Source organism: Lissotriton helveticus, chromosome 3_1 (assembly GCF_964261635.1).
Source record: "Lissotriton helveticus chromosome 3_1, aLisHel1.1, whole genome shotgun sequence".
Lineage (NCBI taxonomy): Eukaryota > Metazoa > Chordata > Amphibia > Caudata > Salamandridae > Lissotriton > Lissotriton helveticus.
In genome coordinates, this window is record NC_136061.1 from 1840011662 (window position 1) to 1840024581 (window position 12920).

At 41.1% G+C, this 12920-nt stretch overlaps 1 protein-coding gene across 1 annotated transcript in view; it reads right to left on the reverse strand.

Moving 5' to 3' along the window:
- LOC144823883 (mucin-5B-like) overlaps positions 1–12920 on the reverse strand; it is a 93609-nt gene that overhangs the window by 32683 nt on the left and 48006 nt on the right. The window contains exons 30-32 of the mRNA XM_078682772.1: positions 12662–12871; positions 3962–10417; positions 3104–3339 (exon numbers count right to left, since the gene is read on the reverse strand). Coding sequence (XP_078538898.1) covers positions 3104–3339; positions 3962–10417; positions 12662–12871 — 6902 coding nt within the window. The remainder of the gene's footprint in view (positions 1–3103; positions 3340–3961; positions 10418–12661; positions 12872–12920) is intronic.

The following is a 12920-nucleotide window of genomic DNA, read 5'->3' on the forward strand; positions in this document are numbered from 1 at the left end:
ATGTGAGTTCCAACAGCCCTTCTGTTCCGGAAAGGCTGGCACGGAAAGGCTGTGGAAACCCGACATTGTAATCCCACAGGTGAAAAGATCCACCCTTGGGATTACAGGCCGCATTCCGACTGGCCGACAGGCTCTCTGAGCCTGTGTGAAGCCACCTGGAGTGACCAGCATAATACGATGCAGTCTTAAAGGCTCTGACCCAGGATCCGAGCCTTTTTTGATCAGCCCAAGAATGTCCTAGACAAAATAATCTGTCGACAGTTAGCATCACATAATGCAAGGGTCCTTCTCACAGGTCCAAGTGAAATGGACTACTCTGTCATACTGCTATTTATGTACTGTTTTGAATAATGAAGGGCGCCAGTAGAATACCCTGTCTAATAAGGATTAGTGACCTCCATCTGTGTACAAAATATAGAAATGTGTCGCCCAGTTGGATTCCTTTTCTTCATGTTTTCTTTCTGTTTAAAAAACCTACAAGGAAACTAAGTGACTGTGAAAAGGAGTAACTGGGATAGCCTCCTGCTTAGAAATGAAAGGTGTCTAAAGCCTTTCTAAATGGGGACACGAGTAAGTTAAACCTTACTTGTTCTGGTAGCAGATTCCACATGGAGATCACCTGGGTCGGGATAGTGCCACCTCTGATGCATTTTATATGATGGGTGCTGCCAAAATGATCTTATCATTTGAGCTTAATCTTCTTTACTGTAACCTGTTTCTAATTTTTCCTATGTAGCAATAGAGGATCGGTAGCAAATGTCTGTGCCCTCTACAAATTCTAGCTAGACCATAATCTGAGTACCAGTCTTTTACTGCAAATGCCTTGGCCATGGATGTGCTGTTGATGAATCAAAGTTCATCTACAATACAGATATGTCTCTATGTTTTGGAATTCGCTGAATGCATGTGTCTATGTCCTGGCATACCCGTTCCTAAAATTCCCTGATTTTCTTGTATCAGCACTACTTGTGTATTTCTCTCTCCTTTTACCTCACTATGCTGCATTTGGCTTTTAAATATATCAATAGCTGTGGCCATAGCGTCCAGTCCTGACTAGTAAATCTACCCAACCAGTCTCTGTCTGTCTTACTATTTCCTCATTTTCCCTTTTATGTGTTGCAGGATCTGTCTGTCTAATGTGTGTTCCATTCAGCTCTTGCTTTTTCTAAAGACCCATCAAATGAAGGAATAGAAGTTTTTTAGTGTTCCAGTGTAGCACTACAGCAACCAATTAATGAAGTCTTAGGATCCTTTTCACAAAAGCTGTTTTGGAGTATATGCAGTACCGCTACGTTACATGAGCCAAAATGCAATTCACAAACCTTCAGCTGGAAATATCGCCTCCATTTAGGTTATTTTTTCTGGTAGGAGATCTAATCTAGGTGGTGGAGATGCACACATAAGTATCAGATTTAAAACTAAATTAGGGAGGAACACTGGGAAGCAAGAGGAATATTGGGAATAGTTATAGTAAAATAGGTAGGGTTAAGAGAAATTTAGGGAGCGTTAAGGGAGAGGCATCCTAATACCCAGTGATCCACAGAAGACAATTGGAATTTGTAAAATACACATTTAATTCTACTATATCAGGGCTTCTAACCAAACAGGCTTAAATGTACTCCAGCCCATCCGTGGAGTAAGTCAAGCACCATGCATGGCCACCACTGCTACTGCAAAACTCCCATTGACTTCATTGAGGAAGGCAATAACAACAACACACATTGAAACATATGCAATAAATCAAATTAAATAACATCTTAAATTAAACTTTTAATTGTTTGCAACTTGATTATTAAAAATGTTAAGTACAAAACTAAATGTTCATTTCTAATAAACATAGTAAAGTTTTAATGACATATAACAGTAGCTTAGTTGTTAAGACATTAACTTCACAAAAAAAGGACACCTGACTTGCAACCAATACTGTGGCACAGCAACACACATTATATTGTGGGTTATGGGAGGGGAATTAACATTTAACTCAATCAAATCAAAAAATACATGAAAATAAAAATTAATTAATGAAGTTAAAATCTAATAATATAGTATTGTTTAGTTCACGTCTTTTGTTCCTTATTACAGTGGTAGTAGTATATGAATAGAAGTCAGTGATATATTTTAATTAAACATATATATATATATATATATGTATAGTTTTTTAATTTACAGTCACTATTTTGAAACTCCCTATTATTTTCTATACGGAGATCAGCATTGCAGAGACAAAAATTCCCATCAGCAGTCAGAAAGTTACTAATAGTAACTTTTTGGTTGTAAATTCAGTTGTAGGTTTCACCACCCCTTTATTGAGATTTGTTAATCCAAATCTATGTGTAACATTATACATTGAAATGGTGAAATTCCATCCATAGTTGTAGGTGTAGACCTACACATGGGGAGATGTGCACAGGCAAACTTACTTTAGTGAGTAAGGACCCAACTGATTCTTAAGCAATCTTTTAGACCATGCAGAAGTCATGTTCCTTAAAATATCTCAGTGTGAAGTGTGTGTTTATGCATAGTTATGGATTTATTGTTTTTACCAAATAATTTGCAAAATGTGCAGATTTTACCAAAAACTTAAGAAAATAATACTAATAGAGAATATGCTTCATAATTTGCACTTTACTGCATAATGTAGATAACCTTGCTGCATAATTTGGTCCTGTATGGCACTAACCCTGGGCGTAGGACTATGCTACGCTCGCAACCGCTCACGACAAGAAACTACCAGTCCGCGTTGAGAAAACTGCAGCTTGAGTACAAATCTACTTGAGCAGCAGAAAATGACTGCTTGCACTGTGCAAGCTGTTGCAATGATTGCACAGTGCGGACAAGCATCCGGCACTGTGCAATCAGTGTGAACAGCATTTTCCCTACCGCACTAAGCAGTTCGAGTAGCTATACGTAGCTTGCGTAGTGTGAAGTGCATTTCGTGTAGCTACACATAGTACTACTACGCAAACTACGCCCAGGGTACCACACAATCCAAATCCCTCTCAATATTAATGCCCTGCAGAGTGGTTTGGGGGCTATCAATATACAGGCAGAATATGCAGAAGCATTTGAAAACATCTTTGTCAGTTTGACCTTGTTTTCTCACCTGTTTGGGGGGGCAACCTGGAACTGTGGTTGTTGTTGGACTTGGGGTTTTAGTTGAAGTGGTTGTAGGTGCAGTGGTTGTAGGTTTCCTTGTGCTTTTGGTTGTAGGAGATGTTGTGGGGGCTGTTGGTATTGGTGTCGGACATGGTCCTGGAATTCTCTCAGCTTCACACTCTGTACTACAAATGGCAATGAACATGCAGCCATCTGCATCCGTTATATTGTAAAGGACATCCCCTGAAAAAAGCAGAAACAAGTGAAATTAGTGACAGTGCAAAATATCAGTGAGTAAACAGGTACTGAAACCAAATGTATGCTCTTCTCCATTGCCTCAGATCACTTCAGTGTCCACGCAAAGGCACTGCCTTACTGCAACCTAACTTTCTCTCAGACAAAAAAGATAGTCTGACATCCATATAGCTTTCTTTTGCTTAGCACATCAGTGCTAATAGGTTGTAGAACACTTTACGTATAACAGGCAGAGAGATTTCAAAATGTGGAAATGGTGCAGCACAGGAGAGAGAAAGGCCAGTAAAAGTCAATCGAGTCAAATAAAAAACTATGGAGTTTATGGTACAGTTTGAGTGTGGTTTTTGATCCAAAATGCACCTATTGCTTTTCAAAGATCTCTCCCACCCCCGCCTTGTCTGACAGGGCAAGGTGAATGAAGTGACCTTTGCATGACTTGGGCTGTCATAAAAGCCTAACCCTTACAAATTAAAGTACTGTAACGTGAAATATTATGGGATGAAGTATTTAAATGAAAGAAATCAATAGAGGACTGTTATAGGATAATCAGGTGATAAGCATTCGATTATTTTAAAGAAAAACGTTGAAATTATAATACAATTTCTCTTACCTGGATTGAAGAATGTATCTTGCACATGACAACGGCAGGAGGAAGTAGTTGTGGTTTCTGTGATTGTTGTGGAAAGCCCTTGAGGTTCAGTATGTACAGTTGTTCTTTGTGGAGTAATAATTGAAATTCCTTGTGAAGTAGTTGTTTCTTCAGTTGTCACTGTAGTCTCAGTTGTTGTAATTGGTAATGTGGTTGTAGAAGATGCGGTAGTTGTTGATGGTATTGAAGTTTCTGTTGTTGTGGTAATAATAGATGTTGTAGTTGGTATTGTAGTGGATTCAGTTGTGGTTGCAGGGGTTGTCGTTTTTTTTGTTGTAGTAGGTTGTGTTGTACTAGATGGTGGTGGAGTTGTGGTAGGTTCTGAAGTTGTTGTGGGAACTGGAGTTGTGGTTGTTACAGTTATGATGGTAGTTTCTGGAGTTGTTGTAGGGGAGGTGGTCTCTGTGGTAGTGGTAGTAATCTCAGTGGTTATAGTTGTTGGTGCAGTTGTAGTTCCTGTGGGTTTGGTGACAATGGTTGTAGTTGGTTTTGGAGTTGTTGTTGTCTTTGTTGTGGTTGTGGTTTCTGGGATAGTAGTAGGTTCAGTTGTAGTTTCAGGTTCAGTTGTGGTAGTTGCTGAGGATGTTATAGGAATTGACGTTGTGGGTGTTACAGTTGTTGGCTTAGTGGTTGTCGTTGTCAGAGATGGTGTAGTTTGACAATGGCTATAGTCATCACAGCACAAAACACTTATTTCATAGTTATAGCACACTTTAGATTTTCCAATCTGATCATTGTTATTGCAGATCAATCCAAATGTTACATCACACTGAACAACTTGTCCAATGTTATTAATGCTTACATCAGGGAAGTTCTCTGCTCTGCACTTTATATTCTGTGGTGTCTTGCAGATTTTCTGTCCTGATGCTATAATGTTATTGTATGTTTCAATGTCCCCACCACCTTTTTCAGATGAAGGAAGACTAACATCAAACCATTTTGTCCACTGACATCTTGGCTGGCAGTTAGTTGATATTTGTGGGGTTGTGGTCGTAGTTGGTGAAGTTGTGGTTTCTGTGCTTGTGGTGACAATAGTTGTAGTTGTTAATGGAGTTGTAGTTTCGGGTGTGGTGGTAGTTTTTGGTGTGGTAATAGGGGTTGTGGTTTCTTTGGTAGTGGTAGTAGTTGCAGTGGTTGTAGTTGGTGAAGTTGTAGTGTCTGTGGTTGTGATAACAACGGAGGTTGTCGTTGGTTTTGGCGTTGTTGTGGTTTCAGTTGTGATAACAACAGGGGTTGTGGATGGTGCTGGAGATGTTGTTGTTTCTATTGCGGTTGTAGTTTCTGGTGAAGTTGTAGAGGGCGTGGTCTCTGTGGTAGTGGTAGTAGTCTCAGTGTCTATAGTTGTTGATGTAATTGTAGTTCCTGTGGTTGTGGTGACAATGTTTGTAGTTGGTACTGGAGTTGTTGTTTCTGTTGTGGTCGTCGTTTCTGGTATTGTTGTAGCGGTTGTGGTTTCTGGGGTAGTAGTAGGTTCAGTTGTAGTTGGTGGTGCAGTTGTGGTAGTTGCTGAGGTTGTTGTAGGAATTGATGTAGTTGTGGTTGTTACAGTTGTTGGCTTAGTAGTTGTAGTTGTCAAAGGTGGTGTAGTTGGACAATGGCTATAGTCATCACAGCACAAAACACTTATTTCATAGTTATAACACACTTTAGATTTCCCAATCTGATCATTGTTGTTGCAGATCAATCCAAATGTTACATTACACTGAACAACTTGTCCAATGTCATTGATGTTTACATTAGGGAAGTTCTCTGCTCTGCATTTTATATTCTGTGGTGTCTTGCAGATTTTCTCTCCTGATGCTATAATGTTATTGTATGTTTCAATGTCCCCGCCACCTGTTTCAGATGAAGGAAGATTAACATCAAACCATTTTGTCCACTGACATTTTGGGTGGCATATAGTTGATATTTCTGAGGTTGTGGGCGTTGTTGTTTCTGTGGTTTTAGTTACAACAGGAGTTGTGGTTTGTGCTGATGATGTTGTAGTTTCTATTGTGGTTGTAGTTTCTGGTGAAGTTGTAGGGGGTGTGGTCTCTGTGGTAGTGGGAGTAGTCCCAGTGGTTATCGTTGTTGATATAATTGTAGTTCCTGTGGTTGTGGTTACAGTATTTGTAGTTGGTACTGGAGTTGTTGTTTCTGTTGTGGTGGTAGTTTTTGGTGTCGCTGTAGGGGTTGTGGTTTCTGTGGTAGTAGTCCCAGTGGTTGTAGTTGGTGCAGTTGTAGTTTCTGTGGTTGTGATAACAACAGAGGTTGTCGTTGGTTTTGGAGTTGTTGTAGTTTCAGTTGTAGTGGTCGTTTCTGGAGTAGTTGTGGGGGCTGTAGTCATTGTGGTAGTGGCAGTAGACCCAGTGGTTGTAGTTGTTGATGCAGTTGTAGTTGCAGTGGTTGTGGGTTCAATGACTGTAGTTGGTATTGGAGTTGTTGTAGTTTCTGTTGTGGTAGTAGTTTCTGGTGTAGTTGTAGGGGTTGTGGTTTCTGGGGTAGTAGTAGTTTCAGTTGTAGTTGGAGGTTCAGTTGTGGTAGTTGCTGAGGATGTTGTAGGGATTGATGTAGTTGTGGTTGTTACAGTTGTTGGCTTAGTAGTTGTAGTTGTCAAAGGTGGTGTAGTTGGACAATGGCTATAGTCATCACAGCACAAAACACTTATTTCATAGTTATAACACACTTTAGATTTCCCAATCTGATCATTGTTGTTGCAGATCAATCCAAATGTTACATTACACTGAACAACTTGTCCAATGTCATTGATGTTTACATTAGGGAAGTTCTCTGCTCTGCATTTTATATTCTGTGGTGTCTTGCAGATTTTCTCTCCTGATGCTATAATGTTATTGTACGTTTCAATGTCCCCGCCACCTGTTTCAGATGAAGGAAGATTAACATCAAACCATTTTGTCCACTGACATTTTGGGTGGCATATAGTTGATATTTCTGAGGTTGTGGGCGTTGTTGTTTCTGTGGTTTTAGTTACAACAGGAGTTGTGGTTTGTGCTGATGATGTTGTAGTTTCTATTGTGGTTGTAGTTTCTGGTGAAGTTGTAGGGGGTGTGGTCTCTGTGGTAGTGGGAGTAGTCCCAGTGGTTATCGTTGTTGATATAATTGTAGTTCCTGTGGTTGTGGTTACAGTATTTGTAGTTGGTACTGGAGTTGTTGTTTCTGTTGTGGTGGTAGTTTTTGGTGTCGCTGTAGGGGTTGTGGTTTCTGTGGTAGTAGTCCCAGTGGTTGTAGTTGGTGCAGTTGTAGTTTCTGTGGTTGTGATAACAACAGAGGTTGTCGTTGGTTTTGGAGTTGTTGTAGTTTCAGTTGTAGTGGTAGTTTCTGGAGTAGTTGTGGGGGCTGTAGTCATTGTGGTAGTGGCAGTAGACCCAGTGGTTGTAGTTGTTGATGCAGTTGTAGTTGCAGTGGTTGTGGGTTCAATGACTGTAGTTGGTATTGGAGTTGTTGTAGTTTCTGTTGTGGTAGTAGTTTCTGGTGTAGTTGTAGGGGTTGTGGTTTCTGGGGTAGTAGTAGTTTCAGTTGTAGTTGGAGGTTCAGTTGTGGTAGTTGCTGAGGATGTTGTAGGGATTGATGTTGTTCTGGGTGTTACAGTTGTTGGCTCAGGGGTTGTAGTTGTCAAAGGTGATATAGTTGTTGGTTCAGTTGTAGTTCCTATGGGTTTGGTGACAATGGTTGTGGTTGGTATTGGAGTTGTTGTAGTCTTTATTGTGGTTGTGGTTTCTGGGATAGTAGTAGATTCAGTTGTAGTTGCTGGTTCAGTTGTGGTAGTTGCTGAGGATGTTATAGGAATTGACGTTGTGGGTGTTACAGTTGTTGGCTCAGTGGTTGTAGTTGGACAATGGCTGTAGTCATCACAGCACAAAACACTTATTTCATAGTTATAGCACACTTTAGATTTTCCAATCTGATCATTGTTATTGCAGATCAATCCAAATGTTACATCACACTGAACAACTTGTCCAATGTTATTAATGCTTACATCAGGGAAGTTCTCTGCTCTGCATTTTATATTCTGTGGTGTCTTGCAGATTTTCTGTCCTGAAGCTATAATGTTATTGTATGTTTCAATGTCCCCACCACCTTTTTCAGATGAAGGAAGACTAACATCAAACCATTTTGTCCACTGACATCCTGGCTGGCAGTTAGTTGATATTTCTGGGGTTGTGGTCGTAGTCGGTGAAGTTGTGGTTTCTGTGCTTGTGGTGACAATAGTTGTAGTTGTTAATGAAGTTGTAGTTTCAGGTGTGGTGGTAGTTTTTGGTGTGGTAATAGGAGTTGTGGTTTCTGTGGTAGTGGTAGTAGTCGCAGTAGTTGTAGTTGGTGAAGTTGTAGTTTCTGTTGTTGTGATAACAACAGATGTTGTCGTTGGTTTTGGAGTTGTAGTTTCAGTTGTGATAACAACAGGGGTTGTGGTTGGTGCTGGAGATGTTGTCGTTTCTATTGTGGTTGTAGTTTCTGGTGAAGTTGTAGAGGGCGTGGTCTCTGTGGTAGTGGTAGTAGTCTCAGTGGTTGTAGTTGGTGCAGTCGTTGTTCCTGTGGTTGTGGTGACAATGGGTGTAGTTGGTATTGGAGTTGTAGTTTCAGTTGTGGTGGTAGATTCGTGTGTAGTTGTGGGAGTTGTTGTTTCTGGGGTAGTTGTCTCAGTGGTTGAAGTTGTTGGTGTAGTTGTAGTTGATGGGGTTGTGGTGACAACAATGGTTGTAGTCAGAATTGGGGTTGTAGTTTCAGTTGTGGTGATAGTTCCAGTTGTAATTGTAAGGGTTGTGGTTTCTGTGGTAGGAGTAATTTCAGTTGTAGTTGGTGGTGCAGTTGTGGTAGTTACTGAGGTTGTTGTGGTTGTTAAAGTTGTTGGCTCAGTAGTAGTAGTTGTCTCAGTGGTTGTAGTCGATTGAGCAGTTGTAGTTTCTGAGGTTGTGGTTGATAATGGAGTAGTTGAAGTTTCCGTTGTGGTGGTAGATTCAGGTGTAGTTGTGGGAGTTGTTGTTTCTGTGTTAGTGGTCACAGTGGTTGTAGTTGTTGGTGTAGTGGTAGTTGATGGGGTTGTGGTGACAACAATGGTTGTAGTTGAAATCGGGGCTGTTGTAGTTTCAGTTGTGGTGGTAGTTTCTGTTGTAGTTGTAAGGGTTGTGGTTTCCGTGGTAGTAGTAGGTTCAGCTGTAGTTGGTGGTGCAGTTGTGGTAGTTGCTGAGGTTGTTGTAGGAATTGACGTTGTTGGGGTTGTTAAAGTTGTTGGCTCAGTAGTAGTAGATGTCTCCGTGGTTGTGGTCAGTGGAGTAGTTGTAGTTTCCTTTTTTGTGGTTACAATAGGGGTTGTGGTTATTTTTGGAGTGGTTGCAGTTTCTGTTGTGGTGGTTGTTTCTGTTGTAGTTGTAGGGGTTGTGGTTTCTGTGGTAGTGGGAGTAGTCTCAGTGGTTACAGTTGTTGGTGCAGTTGTTGTTTCTGTGCTTGTGGTAACAACAGAAGTTGTAGTTGGTACCGGAGCTGTAGTTTCTGTAGAAGTGGAGCTTTTTGTTGTAGATGGGATTTCTGTTGTAGTAGTCGTAATCTCAGTGGTTGTAGTTGATGCAGTTGTAGTTTCTATTGGTGTGGTTACAACCGATGTTGTCGTTGGTATTGAAGTTGTAGTTACTGTCGTAGTAGATGATGGTGATGTTGTTGTTGATGGACTTAGGCAATGACTTTCATCATCACAGCAGAGTACTTTGATTTGATAGTTAAGACACATCTTAAATTCTCCTGTTTGTTCTTCATTCTTACACACAAGACCAAACGTTACATTACACTGCACTATTTGTCCACTCTTGTCTATATTCTGTTCAGGGAATTTTTCTGCCCTGCATTTAATATCCATAGGTTTTTCACAGAGTTTATGGCCCGCTGCTCTGATCTTGTCATAACTTTCATAGTCTCCTTCTGCACTTCCAACCTTAGGCACATCAATATCAAACCAAGTTGTCCATGTGCATTTTGGCTTACAAACAGTTGATGTTGTGGTTATTTCTGTTGTTGTGGAAGGACTTGTTGTGGGAGGGATAGTGGTCCCTGGAGTTGTTGGTTCTTCTGGAGAGGTTGTAGGGGGCGTGGTTGTAGGAGAAATTGTTCCACAGGGCACATACATGCAACACTGAATTCTTATTTGATAGTTGTAGCAGATTGGCGGAAGCTGGTCCTTATTGTAACACACCAGTCCAAAGGATTTATTGCAGGCTACTACTTGCTCCAACTCGCCCAGTGGTGTGTCAGGGAATCGCTCAGCCCTACATTGTATATTATTCGGGGCTTTACAAATGCTGTGTCCCTTTGCCTTTATATTCTCAAAGGTGTCAAAATCCCCATTGCTCATCCCAGGGTTTGGATAACTGACGTCATACCACGGTGACCATGTACATTGCTCGCGAACACAGATTGTTGGGGTAGGCGCTGGAGAAGAAAGACAAATATTAATTATGCTGTCTATTTCCATATGTATAGAATACATGAAATCTGATTTTCAAGGATTTATCAAAAAAAATGTAGGGCTGTAGTTTCTGGCTTGCATTTCACAGTTTTTCCGTATATTCTTATAAATGTTCTATATTGTTAATAAGTGCCAAAATATCTCTATACGTTCGGAAATATAACAGGGAAAACGTTTGAATGAACATTGTTACAAAGCTATAGTGCCGAATGGTTACCTAGATTGTATGGGATGCGTGGGCATGAACCAAAAATATCTGTTTTGCTTCCTTCACGATACATTGTTGCTATAAACATCCTCCTTCACATACCTGAAAAGTCCTTCATAGGGGGAATAATATTATTCAACCAGGACTCTTCACACTGCTTGCCTTTCTGAGAGATAAGTAATGGCCATTTCCCCAGCGAAGCAGGCCACATTTATTAGAAATGCCTACTTAAGCCCTCCAGTCCACTATCTTTCCCACTTATCATCTTGGGTCCACATTTTGCAGATGCTCCAATTGACCTCCCTGAACTAGACCTTTTCCTTTTTTTTCTCATACCCACTATTGCCATCAAAGTGATATTTATTGATTGCTAATTTAGTAGCAATGTATCATTCCACAACTGTTGGGCTTGGGTAACCTACCTAAGTAGCACGCATAAAGATCAATCCCTCAGTAAAGGTCAGCCTATTACATCCCAACATACGTGGGAGATGCTAGACCTCTTCAACCGCACCCAATGCGAAATGCACCACATCCATGATCTACTTGCCACCTGTTTTGAACTCCCGATACTACTCAGAACTCAATAACTCTGTGTTGGACTCACATGACTCACTCTCATCTCTCCCTGTCCCCTGCCCCTCCCCGCCTTTAACTTTTGTCTTGGCCTACACCTATAATGACATGTATGTAGATATTTGCCATTTAGACAACCATCATAAGAATTCAATATACTTCTTTTGTACAATTTCATACACTAAATGCATTGCTGAATCTGATGATTGCGTTCTTATGTATTTCTTTTACTCACATGTCTCGGCAAGTATACACCTTTATCCCAACTTTTACCTCTTTTTTGTTTTATTCTTATTAGAAATGCCAATAAAAATAATAAATGCCTATTGCATGTATTGTGTCTTTTCACATGGGTAAAATGGGTCAAATGGTACTGAGGTTTGAGTGTGTCGATTGGACTAAGCGGATTCTATTTCTAATAATGAAGTCTTGGCTGTGCACAGGAAAGTGAAAAACTGTCTGCATCCACTGACAGGCATAACATTTGGATGTCTTCTGTCCTTGTTAAAATCTAGGTGAGCTTAAAATTTTCATTACCCATCTCTAATTAACAACACCCCTACCAACCTGGACACACTCCGAGCCCGCTGGGAGGGATGGTTGGGTCCCCTGGAGGAATCAGATTAGCGTGACAACATTATGGCCCCCAAAACCCTTACAACCTCCTCCAAGCTTTGCCTCGTCCAACTTTACTACCTCCACACAGCCTACCTCACCCCGGTGCATCTACACAGGGAGCGATTGCGCCCCTCCCCTGACTGTGCCCGCTGTGGTCAAGCCCCTGCATATTTCTTTCATATGGTGTGGACCTGCCCGGCCCTTGCTTAGTTTTGGTCCAGTATAGAGTCTGAGCTTACCAAGACCCAAGGTCGGCAGGTTCCCCACAACCCCATGTGCCTGCTCTTTGGCGTCTTTGATGGCTTAGACGGCTCTAGAGCCGACAACCTCTTTTTGGGCACAGCCCTCGCAGTCGCCAAACATGACATAGCAGCGGCATGGGCAAGCACCAGATCCCCTACCCTGCAGAAATGGCGACGAGGGGTGGATTGGTGTGCCACTAAAGAAGAGCCCCTGTTTGGGGCAAGGGGGAGTCCTAGAAAGTGGTTAAATTTGCTACCTTCTTAACGTTCATGTTGCCCTCCAAATGTAAAAGTACATGTTGCCTTATGTATTGCCATAAGAAGATATCCTACCATTCCCTAGAGCCAGATTACTCTGTTTGTTGTACATGGCTATTGTGTATTCATGCTGATATGAGCTGGATTTTGTTCTGTTTCTCATATAAAATGCAAATAAAATGTGATTATCATAAAAAAAGATTCCTTAGCTTCTCGCTCTCTTTTAAATAACCCACCCTTTGATTTTATTCCAACACAGTGAGAAATAGCAACATGAACTTACAGAAATGAACATCTATTTGTACCTTTTGGTGTGGTGGTCGGAATTGAGCTGATAGTTGTGGTGGTGAAGACAAATGTGGTAGAGGGCATTGGGGTTGTACAGGCATAAATAGCCCTGACTATTGTTCCATTATTGCCACACGTTGCGTTGATGCATCCTCCAATGCCATCCGTGGTGTAGTAGATGACTTCATTGTACTTATACCTTTTTCCCTGGTACTCGCAGTAGCAATCTGCCAATCACAAAAAGGAGAGGACAGAGTCATTAAACACAAACAGTGT